The sequence below is a fragment of the Diaporthe batatas genome, assembly GCF_019321695.1.
Source record: "Diaporthe batatas strain CRI 302-4 chromosome Unknown Contig00014, whole genome shotgun sequence".
In the NCBI taxonomy this organism is placed as follows: Eukaryota; Fungi; Ascomycota; class Sordariomycetes; order Diaporthales; family Diaporthaceae; genus Diaporthe; species Diaporthe batatas.
This window is the reverse complement of record NW_025408561.1, coordinates 39,505-51,797: the sequence shown is the minus strand read 5'-3', so window position 1 is coordinate 51,797 and position 12,293 is coordinate 39,505. Positions and strand designations below refer to the sequence as shown.

The following is a 12,293-nucleotide window of genomic DNA, read 5'->3' as shown; positions in this document are numbered from 1 at the left end:
CAAGGGTACTGCACGCAGATGGACGCGACGCCGGCCGATCAATGAGCTAACTGCCGGCCTCAAGTCATGAGGGGCGGACGGGACCTTTGGAACATGACGCTTGCCCGCGCCCGCGCCCGCGTTTCCCCTGCCGCCCTCGCAACCACATCGCGAAGCACACACCACCGCAGGGCAATGCTTTCATACATATACGGCCGTCTGGTCGGCGCGGCGGCCCCCCAGGCCATCCCCATCGAGCCCGTCGAGGTGCACCGCATCGAGGCGGCCCCCGAGAAGCGGCCCCGGACGCTCAAGCACCTGCTCCGCGCAAACCACACCAACCACGCCATCCTCTACCACACGCTGCGGTTCCACAACCACCTGCCACACATCCTGGGCTCCGCCTACCTCCTCGGCGCCTCCCCCGACCAGCTGCACACCATCTACGACTACGAGTCCAGAGAGCTCGAGCCCTGGTCCGACAGCCCCGCGGAGATCGTCCAGGATGACTGGCGCGACTATCTCGGCGACAGGCGCTACCAGAGGGCTTATGTCGACTTCTTCGAGGACCAGCTGGTCGGCAGGCGCCTCGGCACCCAGTCCTGGGACTGGACAAAGGTCGTCAACGACTACGTCTGGGGCCACGCCGACGCCGCCGGCCCGCCCCTGGGCAACAATCTGATCGCAGGCCTCGGCCACCCCCTGATCCACCTGGGCTACGCCTACGAGCTGGACAACAAGGAGCTCGCCATAGAGGCCCTGGCCATGGCTGCCACCCAGTATGACTTCATGCACAAGTACCTCGACGACCCCAAATACACCCGCCCGCCCCCAGGGGGTGCCTTCGCCTCGACCTCGCCCCTCGAGGTCCTCGACAGGGCCAGGGCCGACAAGAGGCTCCGGGGCCTGTTCGACAAGGCCAAGGGCTTCGACAACATCGAGCTCCTCTTCGACAAGCACGAGGACCTGGCCCTCGAGTACTGGAACGCGTGGGACGTGGGCAGCGACCCGGCCAGGCGCTTCGAGGAGAGCCAGGAGGCGGCCACGGCCCTGCTGGTGGCCACCGTGCCCCCGGGGGCGCATTCGTACAACTTCCTGGTCGTGCACCTGCTCACCACCAGCCACGCGGTGCGCATCCTGCTGCCGATGATCCCCGCCAAGTTCCACATCCCCCTGGTGCGGCAGTGGTGGCTGTTGACGGTGTCGACTTACATTGCCGAGCTGAGGCCCAAGATCGACCCGGACTACGTGCCCTGGCCCGAGGGGTCCTCCCAGAAGGGGTGGGCGTACGTCGAGGACAAGGCTCTCAATGGCCAATATGCCACGGATGCGCACTTTGTCAAGGCGGTGAGGGCGATGCGCGAGGCGGCAAGGACCTGGGGAGATGTTCATGAGCGGTACCTGGCATCGGCAGTGCGCTTTGTGGATGATTTCCGGGGCTGGACATTCTCGTAAGGCCGCAGGTTCTAGTCCCAGCCTGACGTTGACCGCGGGCCAGATCCTGGGCCCAGATCCTGGGTTGCATCGTTGCACCAAACAACAACAAGAAGAACAAGAAGAAGAAAAGACGAGAGGCCCGCGGGACCATGGCGCAGTGAATTGTTCATCTTGATCGGTCGGTCGGGCACGATGTATACTCAAGTACCTAGGTCTCTGTTATTACTGCTGCCGCCACTGCTACTAAGTACTTAAGTATGCTACTCCAGGTTTTGGTTGGCTGCACCTATCTGGGGCAGGTCAGTAGTTCCGGACGAGGTTGGGATGGACTCGGGAGAAAAGAGAGGAAAAAATCAAAACATAAAACATAAAATACAAGACATCAGGGGCCAGAGGGGTAGGGTTGATGTTGGGACCGAGTCGTCGGGGGATCGACGTGCAAGCGACATCCCTGGGCCCCTAGGATCGGCCCCTTATCAGGGGAACAGACATCCTTGGCAGACCATGTAATTTACAGCACCTCCACCCAGACCTGCCAGCACAGCCAGACTCCTCTGGGAAGTGTACTTGGCATACTACCATGTATGTGTGTCAATTTCACAGTACAGGGAGTGCTGTCGCTTCACGGGCTGTTGTGGTACACAGTAGTCTGGGGGCTGACCCGGCAGTCTGGCTGACTGGGCGCTGCCCAGGCCAGGGCCACCATGTCCTGGAATGGAACGCAGGTGCAATGCGCCACCCTCGCCCGCCAACTCAGCCTTATTATTTCCCCATTTCCCGGGCCTGCCTGCCTGCCTGGGCTGAGCTGACTGTGCCGCCCATCAGCTGTCACCGCCGTCGCCGTCGCCGTCGCCGTCGCCATCATCGCCGCGCTTCCCCCTGACATGGCCGGACGGAAAGCTGTTTCGTCCTGTCTTGTTGCCCAGCAGACAAACCAGTGTCCCCTGTATTGGAGGATCCACGCGTGTGTGGGGGGGTGATCATCACTCGGTCCCCTCATCTTTGGTTCCTTGATAAATCGTCGGACCCCTCGTCGCCGGCTTCGATACTCGCGCTGGCCTTTGCCGTCGAGGCCTCGCCATTTCAAATCCCAAACGGATACGACCGGCAACGAGACCGGCAACGAGAGCGACAGCGTCCTCGACCGTGGGCACGTACGAGACGCCAGAGCCGGGAACCCACGCACTGCCCTTACAACTCGGGAGCTGGGCCGCGAGGCACTGCACCACACTTGTCCTCGCACTGGTCGGCGCATATATACCCGCCAAGATGGGTCTGAGGGACATCTTGAAGAAGAAGGACAAGATCGAGGGCAGCAGTGACGACAGCAAGAGGGAAGATGCCGTCAACAACCTACAGGTCCCAGAGTTCACCTTCATCCGTTCCGATACGCACTCGCACGAGGTCATACACCCACCCAGCGATCCCACTAGCCCGGATGTCAGCCACGACAATATGAACTTTCTCAGCGCAAGTGATGCTCAGCATCCTGGGGGCGCGGGGGGCGCGGGGGGCGCGTCACGGCCACGTCGCATCTCGGACGCCTTCAAGCCTCGCTCCAGAGGCTTGTCGGCCTCCGACAGGCCCAGCAGCCTGCCGGCTCCCGACAAGGGCGGGCCCAGCCGCCGCCTCTCACAGCGCCTACACCTGAAGCGTTCCCCTGCTAGCTCCGAGAACGTGCCTGAGAACCTGCCCGAGATCGTCGTCGCCGGGGGGGAAGACGACGCCGAGAAGCAGTGGGAGAAGCGTGCGACGATCCTCGCCAAAACAGCCAACGAGAACGAGCTGCAACGGGGCCGTCCTGCGAGCCCTACCACGGACCCCTACGTCGCTGCCGGGATCCAGGGCGGGCTGGGGAGCATGCGGATCAGCAACGACCAGAGGCAGAGCAACGCTGTGGCAAGCTCGCCCGCCATCGACGCCGACATCCAGGAGGCCATACGCCTGCACGAGGAGGGAGAGCTCCAGGAGAGCACCAGGCTGTTTGGCATCTTGGCCGATCCGAAAGGGGCAAACAACCCACTCAGCCAGGTGCTATACGGTCTCGCATTGAGGTGAGTGGTTTGCCGTGCCACCCACCTGGGCCTTCCGACGGCCACGCCCGCCCGTGGAACTTGGCGCCTTGCCGAAGCCATGCTGACTCTCCCAGGCACGGATGGGGCTGCGAGCCGATTCCTGAGAAGGCAGTCTTCTACCTTTCTGCTGCTGCCAAGAATGCCGCTGATGTCGAGAGCCTGGCTCTGCAGGCCGGCCTCAAGAAGGGCGGGGCGGCCAAGGGAGAACTGGTCCTGGCCATCTTTGAGCTGGCCAATTGCTTCCGTCAGGGCTGGGGCATAGATAAGGACCCCATCGCTGCTAAGCAGGTACGTGACTGCCTTGTCCGGACGGCACTGTCGAGACGCGGCTCTTTATGTGCCTGGTCTGGAAACCAGCAGCGGAATTTAGCATGCAAGCGTCTGGACGTTTCCGACAGCCATGGCTGACTTTTTCATCGTGGCAGTACTACGAAACAGCGGCAAATCTCGGGGACACGGGTGAGTCGAAGCCTGTCCAAGCCTGCTCTTCCCCATTGGCTTTCCCCGATGATGCCCTGCGGAGAGAGGAAGCTAACCCGCCGCCGCCGAACAGATGCCATGAACGAGGTAGCATGGTGCTACCTGGAGGGATTCGGATGTAAGAAGGACAAGGCAAGTCCTCCACAGCCGTCGGCGGCCAGTTGGCTCCCAAATCACACCCTCTGAGCCCTGCCCACACCCGAACGAGGCTGACACTGGCAACCCTATAGTATTCCGCCGCCAAGTACTACCGGTTGGCCGAGAAGAACGGTAATAAGACGTTGGGAAATTCTTGGTAAGTCGTCGCTTCGTTTCTCTTCCGACCACCGTCTGCTTTATGCCTCGATCCGCAGAGCGAGACAGGACGCACAATCCGCTGCTTAGCCCACATCAGTCGACGTCCTAGTCTTGAAGGCCGATTGGCCAGCCAAACCCTCGATAGGCTGTGGGTGTCTTGAATTGGTCGCTAGCCTGGTCTTTATTGCATTGCATGGCCATCGTGCGTGGTGGACCACGTGCACGACCACAAAGGTGTCGAGCCTTGCTCGCTTCGCCCCATCCCAGCCGGCAGTCTGCTGCTTGTCCCCTGCGACCATGAAAGCTGCCTGCCAGCCGAAGACGACTCGGCAGCTAGCACACCTAACGCGATCATTGACTCAGCCTCGGGCTTATACTAATGGGGTCTTTTAGGATCTGGAAGGACAAGTACAACCCTGAAAATAAGAGGCAGGGCAAGAAATAGAAGTCGAGCTGCAGGTCTTTCTTTGGTGGTGTACTCTACGAGGTGGGGCGGCCGACTTTCCGAGCGTTCCCGTGCCACCGGTCTGCTATGCCGTGGTACCACAAGGGAGTACCAATGCGTTACACGGCGGGCCTGGGGAAATGCAGGCAGGAGGCCGAGCCTGGCTGGGCTCTGTTTGGGGCAAGTTTCGCGGCTTGCCTGGGGGTGGAATGCAGATGTGCCTTGGGAACCTGCTACGAAACTAGGCCACTTGCAGTGGCCTGCCTACTAGGACCTCGAGAGCTTGGATCTCCAGCCTGTTGATGCTCTCCCATCAGAACCGACTGGGAGGGCCTGCCCTGAAGCAATCGGATTCGTTTCGGGGCTGACTTTTGAGAAGGGCTGTGCTTCAGGCATGTATTTCCAAGGTTGCTAGCCTCTGGCAATTTGTGGCTTGGCGAGAGCGCTCACATTGCACCTTGAGAACCCTGTGATTGCTTCTACGTGGGCCTTCAGCGTCTGTATCGAACCCGGTGGTCTACCAGCGAGCTGCAGGTTTCTTACAAAACCACCGAGCAGCCGTACGTATGTCGTCGGCCCGTATTCATTACGCCATCTTGCCTTCAGGGTCAGCGTCGGAACAGACAGGTATTGTAAATAGCTCAGGGTGTCCGCTACGCGGCCGCGGCTTTAGAATGATATCGTGATTGTTTTTTTTTGTTTCTTCCTTCCAGGTTTTGATGATGCTCGGGGGATAATGCGTGTGAAGGTCATCGCCAAATCCGTGGTGATCGACCTGGGGTTACGAAATGCTGTCTCCAGGAAACATCGTGAATCTTGGCGGGGGTGTAGGCGAGGCCACCTTGTTGCGAAGGGGCTCGGGGCAGTTTGATAGAGGAGGAGCCGGATCGAGATCTGACCAGAGCCGGTATCGAAGGTCGAGAGGCTTTGTGTGTGACTTGCACAACTGTCTTATTCTCAATCCGGGCCTCCAGTGCTTCCCACAGCAGCCTCTCGGCATCTTCTGACTGACCTGTCGTTCGTCGCCTGCAGATTACCGCGTCGCGGGACAATCATATGACGAATAGTTGATGCCCAATGCAAACTCGACCTGTCTTACTCTCGCTCGGAGCTAGAGAACAAGAGCCCCCGCTGGTAAGGGGGGAGGGGTTGGCTGGCTGGCTGGCTGGCTGGCTGGTTGGCCGGTTGGCTGGTACGGAGTACCTTCTTTCCCCAGTTGCCCAGGTACGATAAGCACGAGAGGACCAGTCTCCAGGTAGGTCATCCGTACCACACCGCCTAAGCGAACACAGAGCACACCCACGCCACCCTCCCGCGTTTTGGAACGGGGGTGTCGACTGGTTGAGACAAGATCAATGGGGCTCCGACTCATGCAACCCTTTCACATCAGTATTCGGGCGCACCATAGGTCAGCAGAGTGAGCCCCAGCCCACGACCTAGCCCTTGGTCCCCAGACGCACAGCCAGCCAGAGGACACAGTCACCAGCGCCAAAATGTGCGGTCACTGATCGCATCTGGCCGAGGTATATCCTGCTGAGCAGTTCACAGTTGCCAGCCACTGCGCATATCACATCACCGCATATAGGGAGATTATGTCAACAGATGCCTGGGGGAGAGGGGGCTCCACGTGTCACATTTGGCTCGAATATTCTCACTTTCGCCATCATCACGACATGCATTCGTCCCAGAGCGCACATCCGATTCAACATCCCAGCACAACGGTCTATAGTCGTGGGGGTTGCAGCTGATCTTCAGAACGCTTCAATGCCGCCCAAGCCACATCACCATCGTCCGCCAACCCTTTCCACCGTCATTTTCTGTCCATCACCTTCCCTCGCACATTGCTTTCCGATCACCCAACCGCTCAAAGGGAAACAAGCTAGGAAAGTGGCCGACAAATGAGATGCTTGACAGTAGAGAGTGACTGTATGCGCGTTGCCGTGAGAAGCCGACATAATTTGGTCTGTGTGTGTGTGTGTGTGTGTGTGTGTGTGTGTGTGTGTGTGTGTGAGAGAGAATGCGGACAACCTCCCGCCAGGACTAGCTCTCACCCTTGTTTGGTGTCGGGAAAGAAAGTATCGAGTCGTAGAGAACCAGTCTTCCCGCGCGGGTTGGCTGCTGTGTTCGCTTCTCTTCCGTAGTCCGAGAGCAGTTGACTCAAGCTCTCCTCAACTCTGGGGTCTTTGCCGTGAAGATTCGGATTTCGTCTCCTCGAGGGCTCTCTGTACTGTCGTTGCCGCGGTCCTAAACAGACAATTGGCCGTCCCATGTCCCAAACCAGCCCATGCAACTGTTGAAATGTTCGGCGCTCTGCCATATCCAAGATAAGAAGCCCCAAAGACCAGCCGCCCAATGATTCCCGTTCCCGATATGTGAGCCAAGACAAATACAACTAAGAATAACACCAAGCAAACGTGTGTGTTGGGAGACGGTGTGCAGTCAAATTTCAAACGCTCGCTCGCCTGCTAAAAATCAAATCGCTTAAATCAGGAAACAACCCAAGGCAGAGAGGACACAAACGATATGATCAGAAAAAAACAGGTAAAAGAGTCAGAAGGGACAAAGCAAGCAACAAGATCAAGGAAAGAAATCGCTGTTGAGTAACGAGGACCCCAGTCAGTGCAAAGCCGAGAACAGAAAATAGCAATCTTTGCGTGTGCGCGAGCACAAAAGTATGTAATCGCTGCGCGGGAGCGCGTCGGAGAAGTGTATATGTGCGGCGGTACCTTCAATACAGGCTTGCAATGCTGGCTGGCTGGCCCGGGGTGAAACAAGCCATATGTAGCGGAGATGGTTCTGGTCTATGATCGTGGTGTTTCGTTGGTGGTTCGACGTATATGCGAATCGTTGGCGTCAAATCGTCGTTATTTCATCTTCATCAATCATGCTGTGGCAGGCTTGCCATGGCCGCCATTGTCCGGAGCGCCGCACTCGGCCACCATTTTCGCAAACGACCGGACAACGTCACTTGGGATCTGATCCCACAACAGAGACCTGGTGTATACCTCGGCCTTGCTCTCAGTCCTCATGGAGGCGAGTGCCTGCGCCAGGTTCTTCCTGCCCTGGCTGGTAGGCTTCTCGGCGGGGGCATTCTGGAGGAAGTCATGCGAGTTCACCCCTTCGTACTGGGACGGGGTGAGGCCAAAGAGTTGCTCGTTCTGCTGCTCCTGGGTCGGCTGGGTGAGGCTGTCCGACAAATCGCCAAGCATCGAGGGAGCCACGCCGTCTAGGCCATTGCCAAGGACAGGCATCGACGCCGTAGGTACTGAAGCCCATGATGTGCCCGTTGGCTGGTGGGCCATCGACTCCATGCCGCCGGAGTCAGACTGCGCGACACCAGCGTCCTTGAGCACGTTTTCGAGGATAGAAGCCGAGGCGGCGCGGACATCCTCGGATACGCGAGGAACGTTGGACTGGCGGTTGGAGAGCACGAATGCACCGACGAGGAATAGCATGAAGAGCAAGCCGCCTTGAGTCGCCGGCTTCTCAACATCGGCCGAGACATTGACGTCTGACTTCTTGGTGGACACAATCTGCATCTCCTGCTTGACGTCTGGCTGCTCCAAGGGGAACTCTGCGCCGAACAAACCCATGCCATCCCAGGGGCCGTCCATTGCCATTCCCTCCATGTCGCCGAAGGTTGCACCGGTGAAAGCCTGGTTGGCCATGCCGCTTGCCTGGGACATTGCCGCACCCTCCAGTGCCTGAACATGGTTGCTGAGAACGCTGACCTTCTTGCGGAGCTCACCAGTCTCGATGGTGTGCGTGCGGACCATCTCCTCCTTCTCGAACTTGAGCTGTTCGATGAGCTGGACGTCCTGCTGCTTCTCGCGCATCATCTGGTCAAGCTGGAGACGCAGCTGGTCCATTTCTGCCTCCAAGTCCCCAATGATGGAGGTAAACTGCTTCTTCTCATCTTCGAGCCGTTCGGTGTGCATCTTCTTCCTCTGTCTCGAGTCGAGGCTGTGCCAAACATTAGTGGATGGTGGTCCGAAGGGGGACGACGGGGGTAATCAACTCACGCTGCCTGCCGGTTGCGCAGTAACCGCTTCTGCTGCTTAAGCTCCTTGATCTCAGTTTCGTCGGTCGACTGGGCTATCAGGGTGTCGATGTTGTTGAGCGTACGCTCGGCTGGGATATCAAAACGCGCATTCTTCTTGCGGATGCCATCCCCTCTCCTCAGCTCGTTGTGCGACCTGATGGTAGGGCTGTCGTTCTTGTGGTCCTTGAGGCCAGTCATCCAGCCATCCTTTGACGCTGACTGCTGCATGGGATGGCCGTTGACGGGGGGAAACATCGGGACCTGGTTCGCCGGGTTGCTGAATGGAGTCTGCCCTTGTATCTGAGGGCGTTGGAAGGGGATCCCAGCAGTGCTGTTGTGATTGTTGCCGTTGGTGGTGTCGTACTCTGCTGGAAGGCCATCAAACTGGGCCATAGGGGTACAGGAACCAGAGTTGCTTATGGACCAAGGATTGGTAGGCTGAGAAGCAAAGGGCTGAGGTTGATGCTGCTGGTATTGGTGTTGGTCCATGCGATAGAAGGGGTTGTTGCTGTTGAGGTGCGGAGGCTGTGGCTGTGGGTGAGGCTGGGACTGATGCTGGTGTTGGTGTTGGTGCTGAGAATGTTGTTGCTCCATCTGGTTGTCCATGAACGGGTTGTTGGACATCTGGGACGGGTTTGACTCCATGTCAACAGCGGCCCATGGCTCGTTCTTGGGGGAGAAGAGCGTGGATGACACGGCAAAAGACTCTCTTCTGCTGTCGGCCATGTTTGGGGACATTTCAAGGCCCGAGTCCATGGCGTTCTGGTCGAGAATGCCGTCGTCTAATATGCAGTCCTCGTCGTCAAAGTATTTTTGTTGTGCGTGTCCGGTGTCTACCGTCAACCCAGAATGCCGGTAGTAATTTTGCATCTGTAGCGTCGAGACCATGATGGTCTCTCTGGACACCAGTTAGGACCTGTGGTGACGGTGCCTCGGTCGTGCCGGAGACGAAAGGCTTTCCTGTCTGTGGTGGGAAGACGGGGTTAGTCTTGAGAAGGCCGGCTGGCTAGATGGGACGGGACGGGTTGATGAGAAGGGGAAGGGTGTGTGTGAGCCATGTATGTATAAAAGAAAGAAGGATGTTGCTCAGGTTCTCATGGGCAGGTTTTATTTTTGGAAGTGACTGGGGCTCGCGCTTGTGGGTGGAGGAACCACAGGGTGGGCTTCTGGGTTCCTTTCCCCGGGCGGCAAGCCTGGGATGTATGTACTATGAGCGAAGACAGGAGATGTGGGAATGTTCCGAGTTCGAAATTTCCCGGGAGAGAGAAGCCAGACCTTGTGGGAAGGGTTGTGCGACGGGGGGCCCCGTTGAAATGCTCGCCAAGTAGCTGATGGGAGTGCCCAACTCAAGGTTTTCTCAGACACGCAACAGACATGTAAGAGAGATGTGGAACAGAAAGAAAAGAATATGCGAGGGAGGGGGGTAGGGTGTGCAAGAATCTGGGGAATAGGATACATAGCAGGTGAGGGGGGATGGGAGGGGGGATGGGAGGGGGGTGGTAAGCACGAGGGACAGAGCCGGTCAAGGGTGTGGGGCCGTCAGTCAGTCGGGTGGTCGGGCAGGACCACTATTGGGACCACTCAAGAGTCAACAGAGCCCGCACTCAGCCCCGGCAACACTACTGGACATCCAGACACCAGGCCGAGGAGTGCTGCTGAGACGCGGGGAGGGGCGTGGGAGGGAGGAGGCGACAGGTGGAAGAGGAGGGGCAGCACTGACCAGTGGCCACACAGACGGTGGTGTGCGCGGCAAGAGCGTGGTGTGCCGGGCCGGGTAGGAGGCGACGCGAGGATGATGTTGTGTCGAGGACCTTGGAACTCGGGCAGGTGACTCGAGCAGGTAGTTGTTGATGATGTTTTCTGGACGGTGGCAGTCGGGGTCGGGAGAGGACGGCGGAGGGGCAGCTTGGATTTGTACCCCCTCGAAGACGCAGGCTGGGCGCCGGCTTGATGAAGAGGGAAAAGAGCTTGGAGGTGGGCATGAGCGTGTGTGACCAGGGTCGGCCGTTGGGTATGGATACCACAATACCACAATACCACGGTACGTACCGCCTGCGCTGCATACATAGTACAACATGGCCTGCCATCCAATGTGGAGTACGGGATGATGCTCCCTGGGTGATTTGAGCGGGAGCGGCGGACAGGGTGCAGTCCCGATTGGGACCTCCGTTTCCAGTTTGCTTGCCAGTCAGGACCTCAGGACCTCGGGACCTCAGGTAGTGTAGAGTTTCGACAGAAGACGCTAGCATTCAATCACCTTGGCAGGCTGGCAGGCCAGCCTCCCGGGCAGAGCAGAGAGGTAAGGCGACTAATAGCAGCACCGACTCAAAACGGCGGTGGGATGCTGGGCTGGAACTGGCAGCAGCAGGCCAGGTGTGCAATCGTGCGGTGCGGGCTGATTGTCACAGTCCCAGCCGATCGCCGGGGCTGATCTCTCCCAGACTGGCTGGCTGCCCAGGTGCTGCCCGGGTACAGGGCACCTGCCTACCTACCTACGGGTAGGTAGGTAGTGTCCTGTACATACTCCAGTACTGGCTGGCTGGCTGGCTGGCTGGCTGGCTGGCTGGCCAGACCATGGGGGAGCTAACAAACCTTATCAGATGTGGTCACAGGTTTCAGCGAGCAGTGACAGGACAGGACAGGACAGGAGCGGGAGGCGCCACGGCTGATGGCGCTGGCCTCCTGATTTGATCTCTCTGCTTGCTATAAGTATTCTCCATGACCATGGCATGACCATGGCCCTGCCTCACAAGCACAAGAGAGAGGAAAGAGAGAGGCCAAGGGGGTGGAAGGGGGTGGGAGAAGGACAAGACACAAAACACGTCCGATCCGAACCGATTCGGGCGATCCGGCGGCGTTCACTGACGGAAAATCCAAATCTGGGGAACGGGTGCCGGTACCCACTTGCCCGCCTGGGTAATCTCAAGTCTCTTAGACCACCTTCTAGAAGATCATGCACGGCTTCTTTTCGGCCGGCCGTGGCTCCAGGAGCACCAGGCAGGCCTGCCAGGGCCAAGGGCACGCGATGACCGCAGGATCTTGGACACTGACGATGCCCAATATGAGGGCGACTGGGCGACTGGGCGACTGGGCGGCAGGGCGACAGGGCGGGCAACGCCAGTCCAGAGTCAGTCAACGACGACTGGCCCAGAGCATGCTGTAGGTGCTCCTAAGCGTGCAGCCCTGCGGTGGGTTGGGTATCAACGGCCATTGCCGTGGGACGGTGGACGTTTGTGCCCAAGGCCGGCTTACACAGTAGGTATCTCACGATCCGTCTGCTAGGCCCCGAGGTACCCAGCGGCGGGCCGGCGGGCGCGGGAAGACCACCAGACTACCTAGGTACCTACTCCTAGGTACCTACTCCTAGGTACCTACTCCTAGGTACCTACTCAAGTGCTAACATAGGAAGGAGCCTGCCTGCCCATCTGGGTACACCAACCAAAGCCCAGGCCTAAATAGTATGCCATGCCGTGCCGTGCCCATCTGGGCACCCGCGCGTGCTCGACTCACCCACCCTATGTGTGGCCGGCCGTCGAGC

General features: G+C 58.8%; 3 protein-coding genes across 3 annotated transcripts; 2 read left to right on the top strand and 1 right to left on the bottom strand.

The window, feature by feature from the left end:
• Positions 1-66: 66 nt before the first annotated feature.
• On the top strand, positions 67-1,434 carry KVR01_010774 (uncharacterized protein; the record flags this gene model as incomplete). Its single annotated transcript, XM_044784664.1, has 1 exon — positions 67-1,434. One exon carries the CDS (start codon positions 67-69, stop codon positions 1,432-1,434), a length of 1,368 nt encoding a protein of 455 aa, XP_044639921.1.
• Positions 1,435-2,685: 1,251 nt separating this feature from the next.
• On the top strand, positions 2,686-4,713 carry KVR01_011072 (uncharacterized protein; the record flags this gene model as incomplete). The annotated part of the gene is made up of 6 exons (XM_044788841.1): positions 2,686-3,470; positions 3,566-3,779; positions 3,917-3,950; positions 4,045-4,103; positions 4,202-4,266; positions 4,662-4,713. 6 exons carry the CDS (start codon positions 2,686-2,688, stop codon positions 4,711-4,713), a joined length of 1,209 nt encoding a protein of 402 aa, XP_044640219.1.
• Positions 4,714-6,256: 1,543 nt separating this feature from the next.
• KVR01_011074 (uncharacterized protein) lies at positions 6,257-10,711 on the bottom strand. Its single transcript, XM_044786993.1, has 3 exons — positions 10,031-10,711; positions 8,736-9,719; positions 6,257-8,676 (listed from the first exon to the last, which is right to left on the bottom strand). Exons 2-3 carry the CDS (start codon positions 9,641-9,643, stop codon positions 7,596-7,598), a joined length of 1,989 nt encoding a protein of 662 aa, XP_044640221.1. The 5' UTR covers positions 9,644-9,719; positions 10,031-10,711; the 3' UTR covers positions 6,257-7,595.
• Between the last annotated feature and the right edge of the window lie 1,582 nt (positions 10,712-12,293).

What these genes read in the sequence shown, in the direction of transcription:
- KVR01_011074 (XM_044786993.1), bottom strand. Translation starts at nt 9,643, where the DNA reads ATGGTCTCGACGCTACAGATGCAAAATTACTACCGGCATTCTGGGTTG. An exon ending in CTGCGCAACCGGCAGGCAGC is followed by an intron (nt 8,677 to 8,735) that starts GTGAGTTGATTA and finishes TGTTTGGCACAG; the next exon opens with CCTCGACTCGAGACAGAGGA.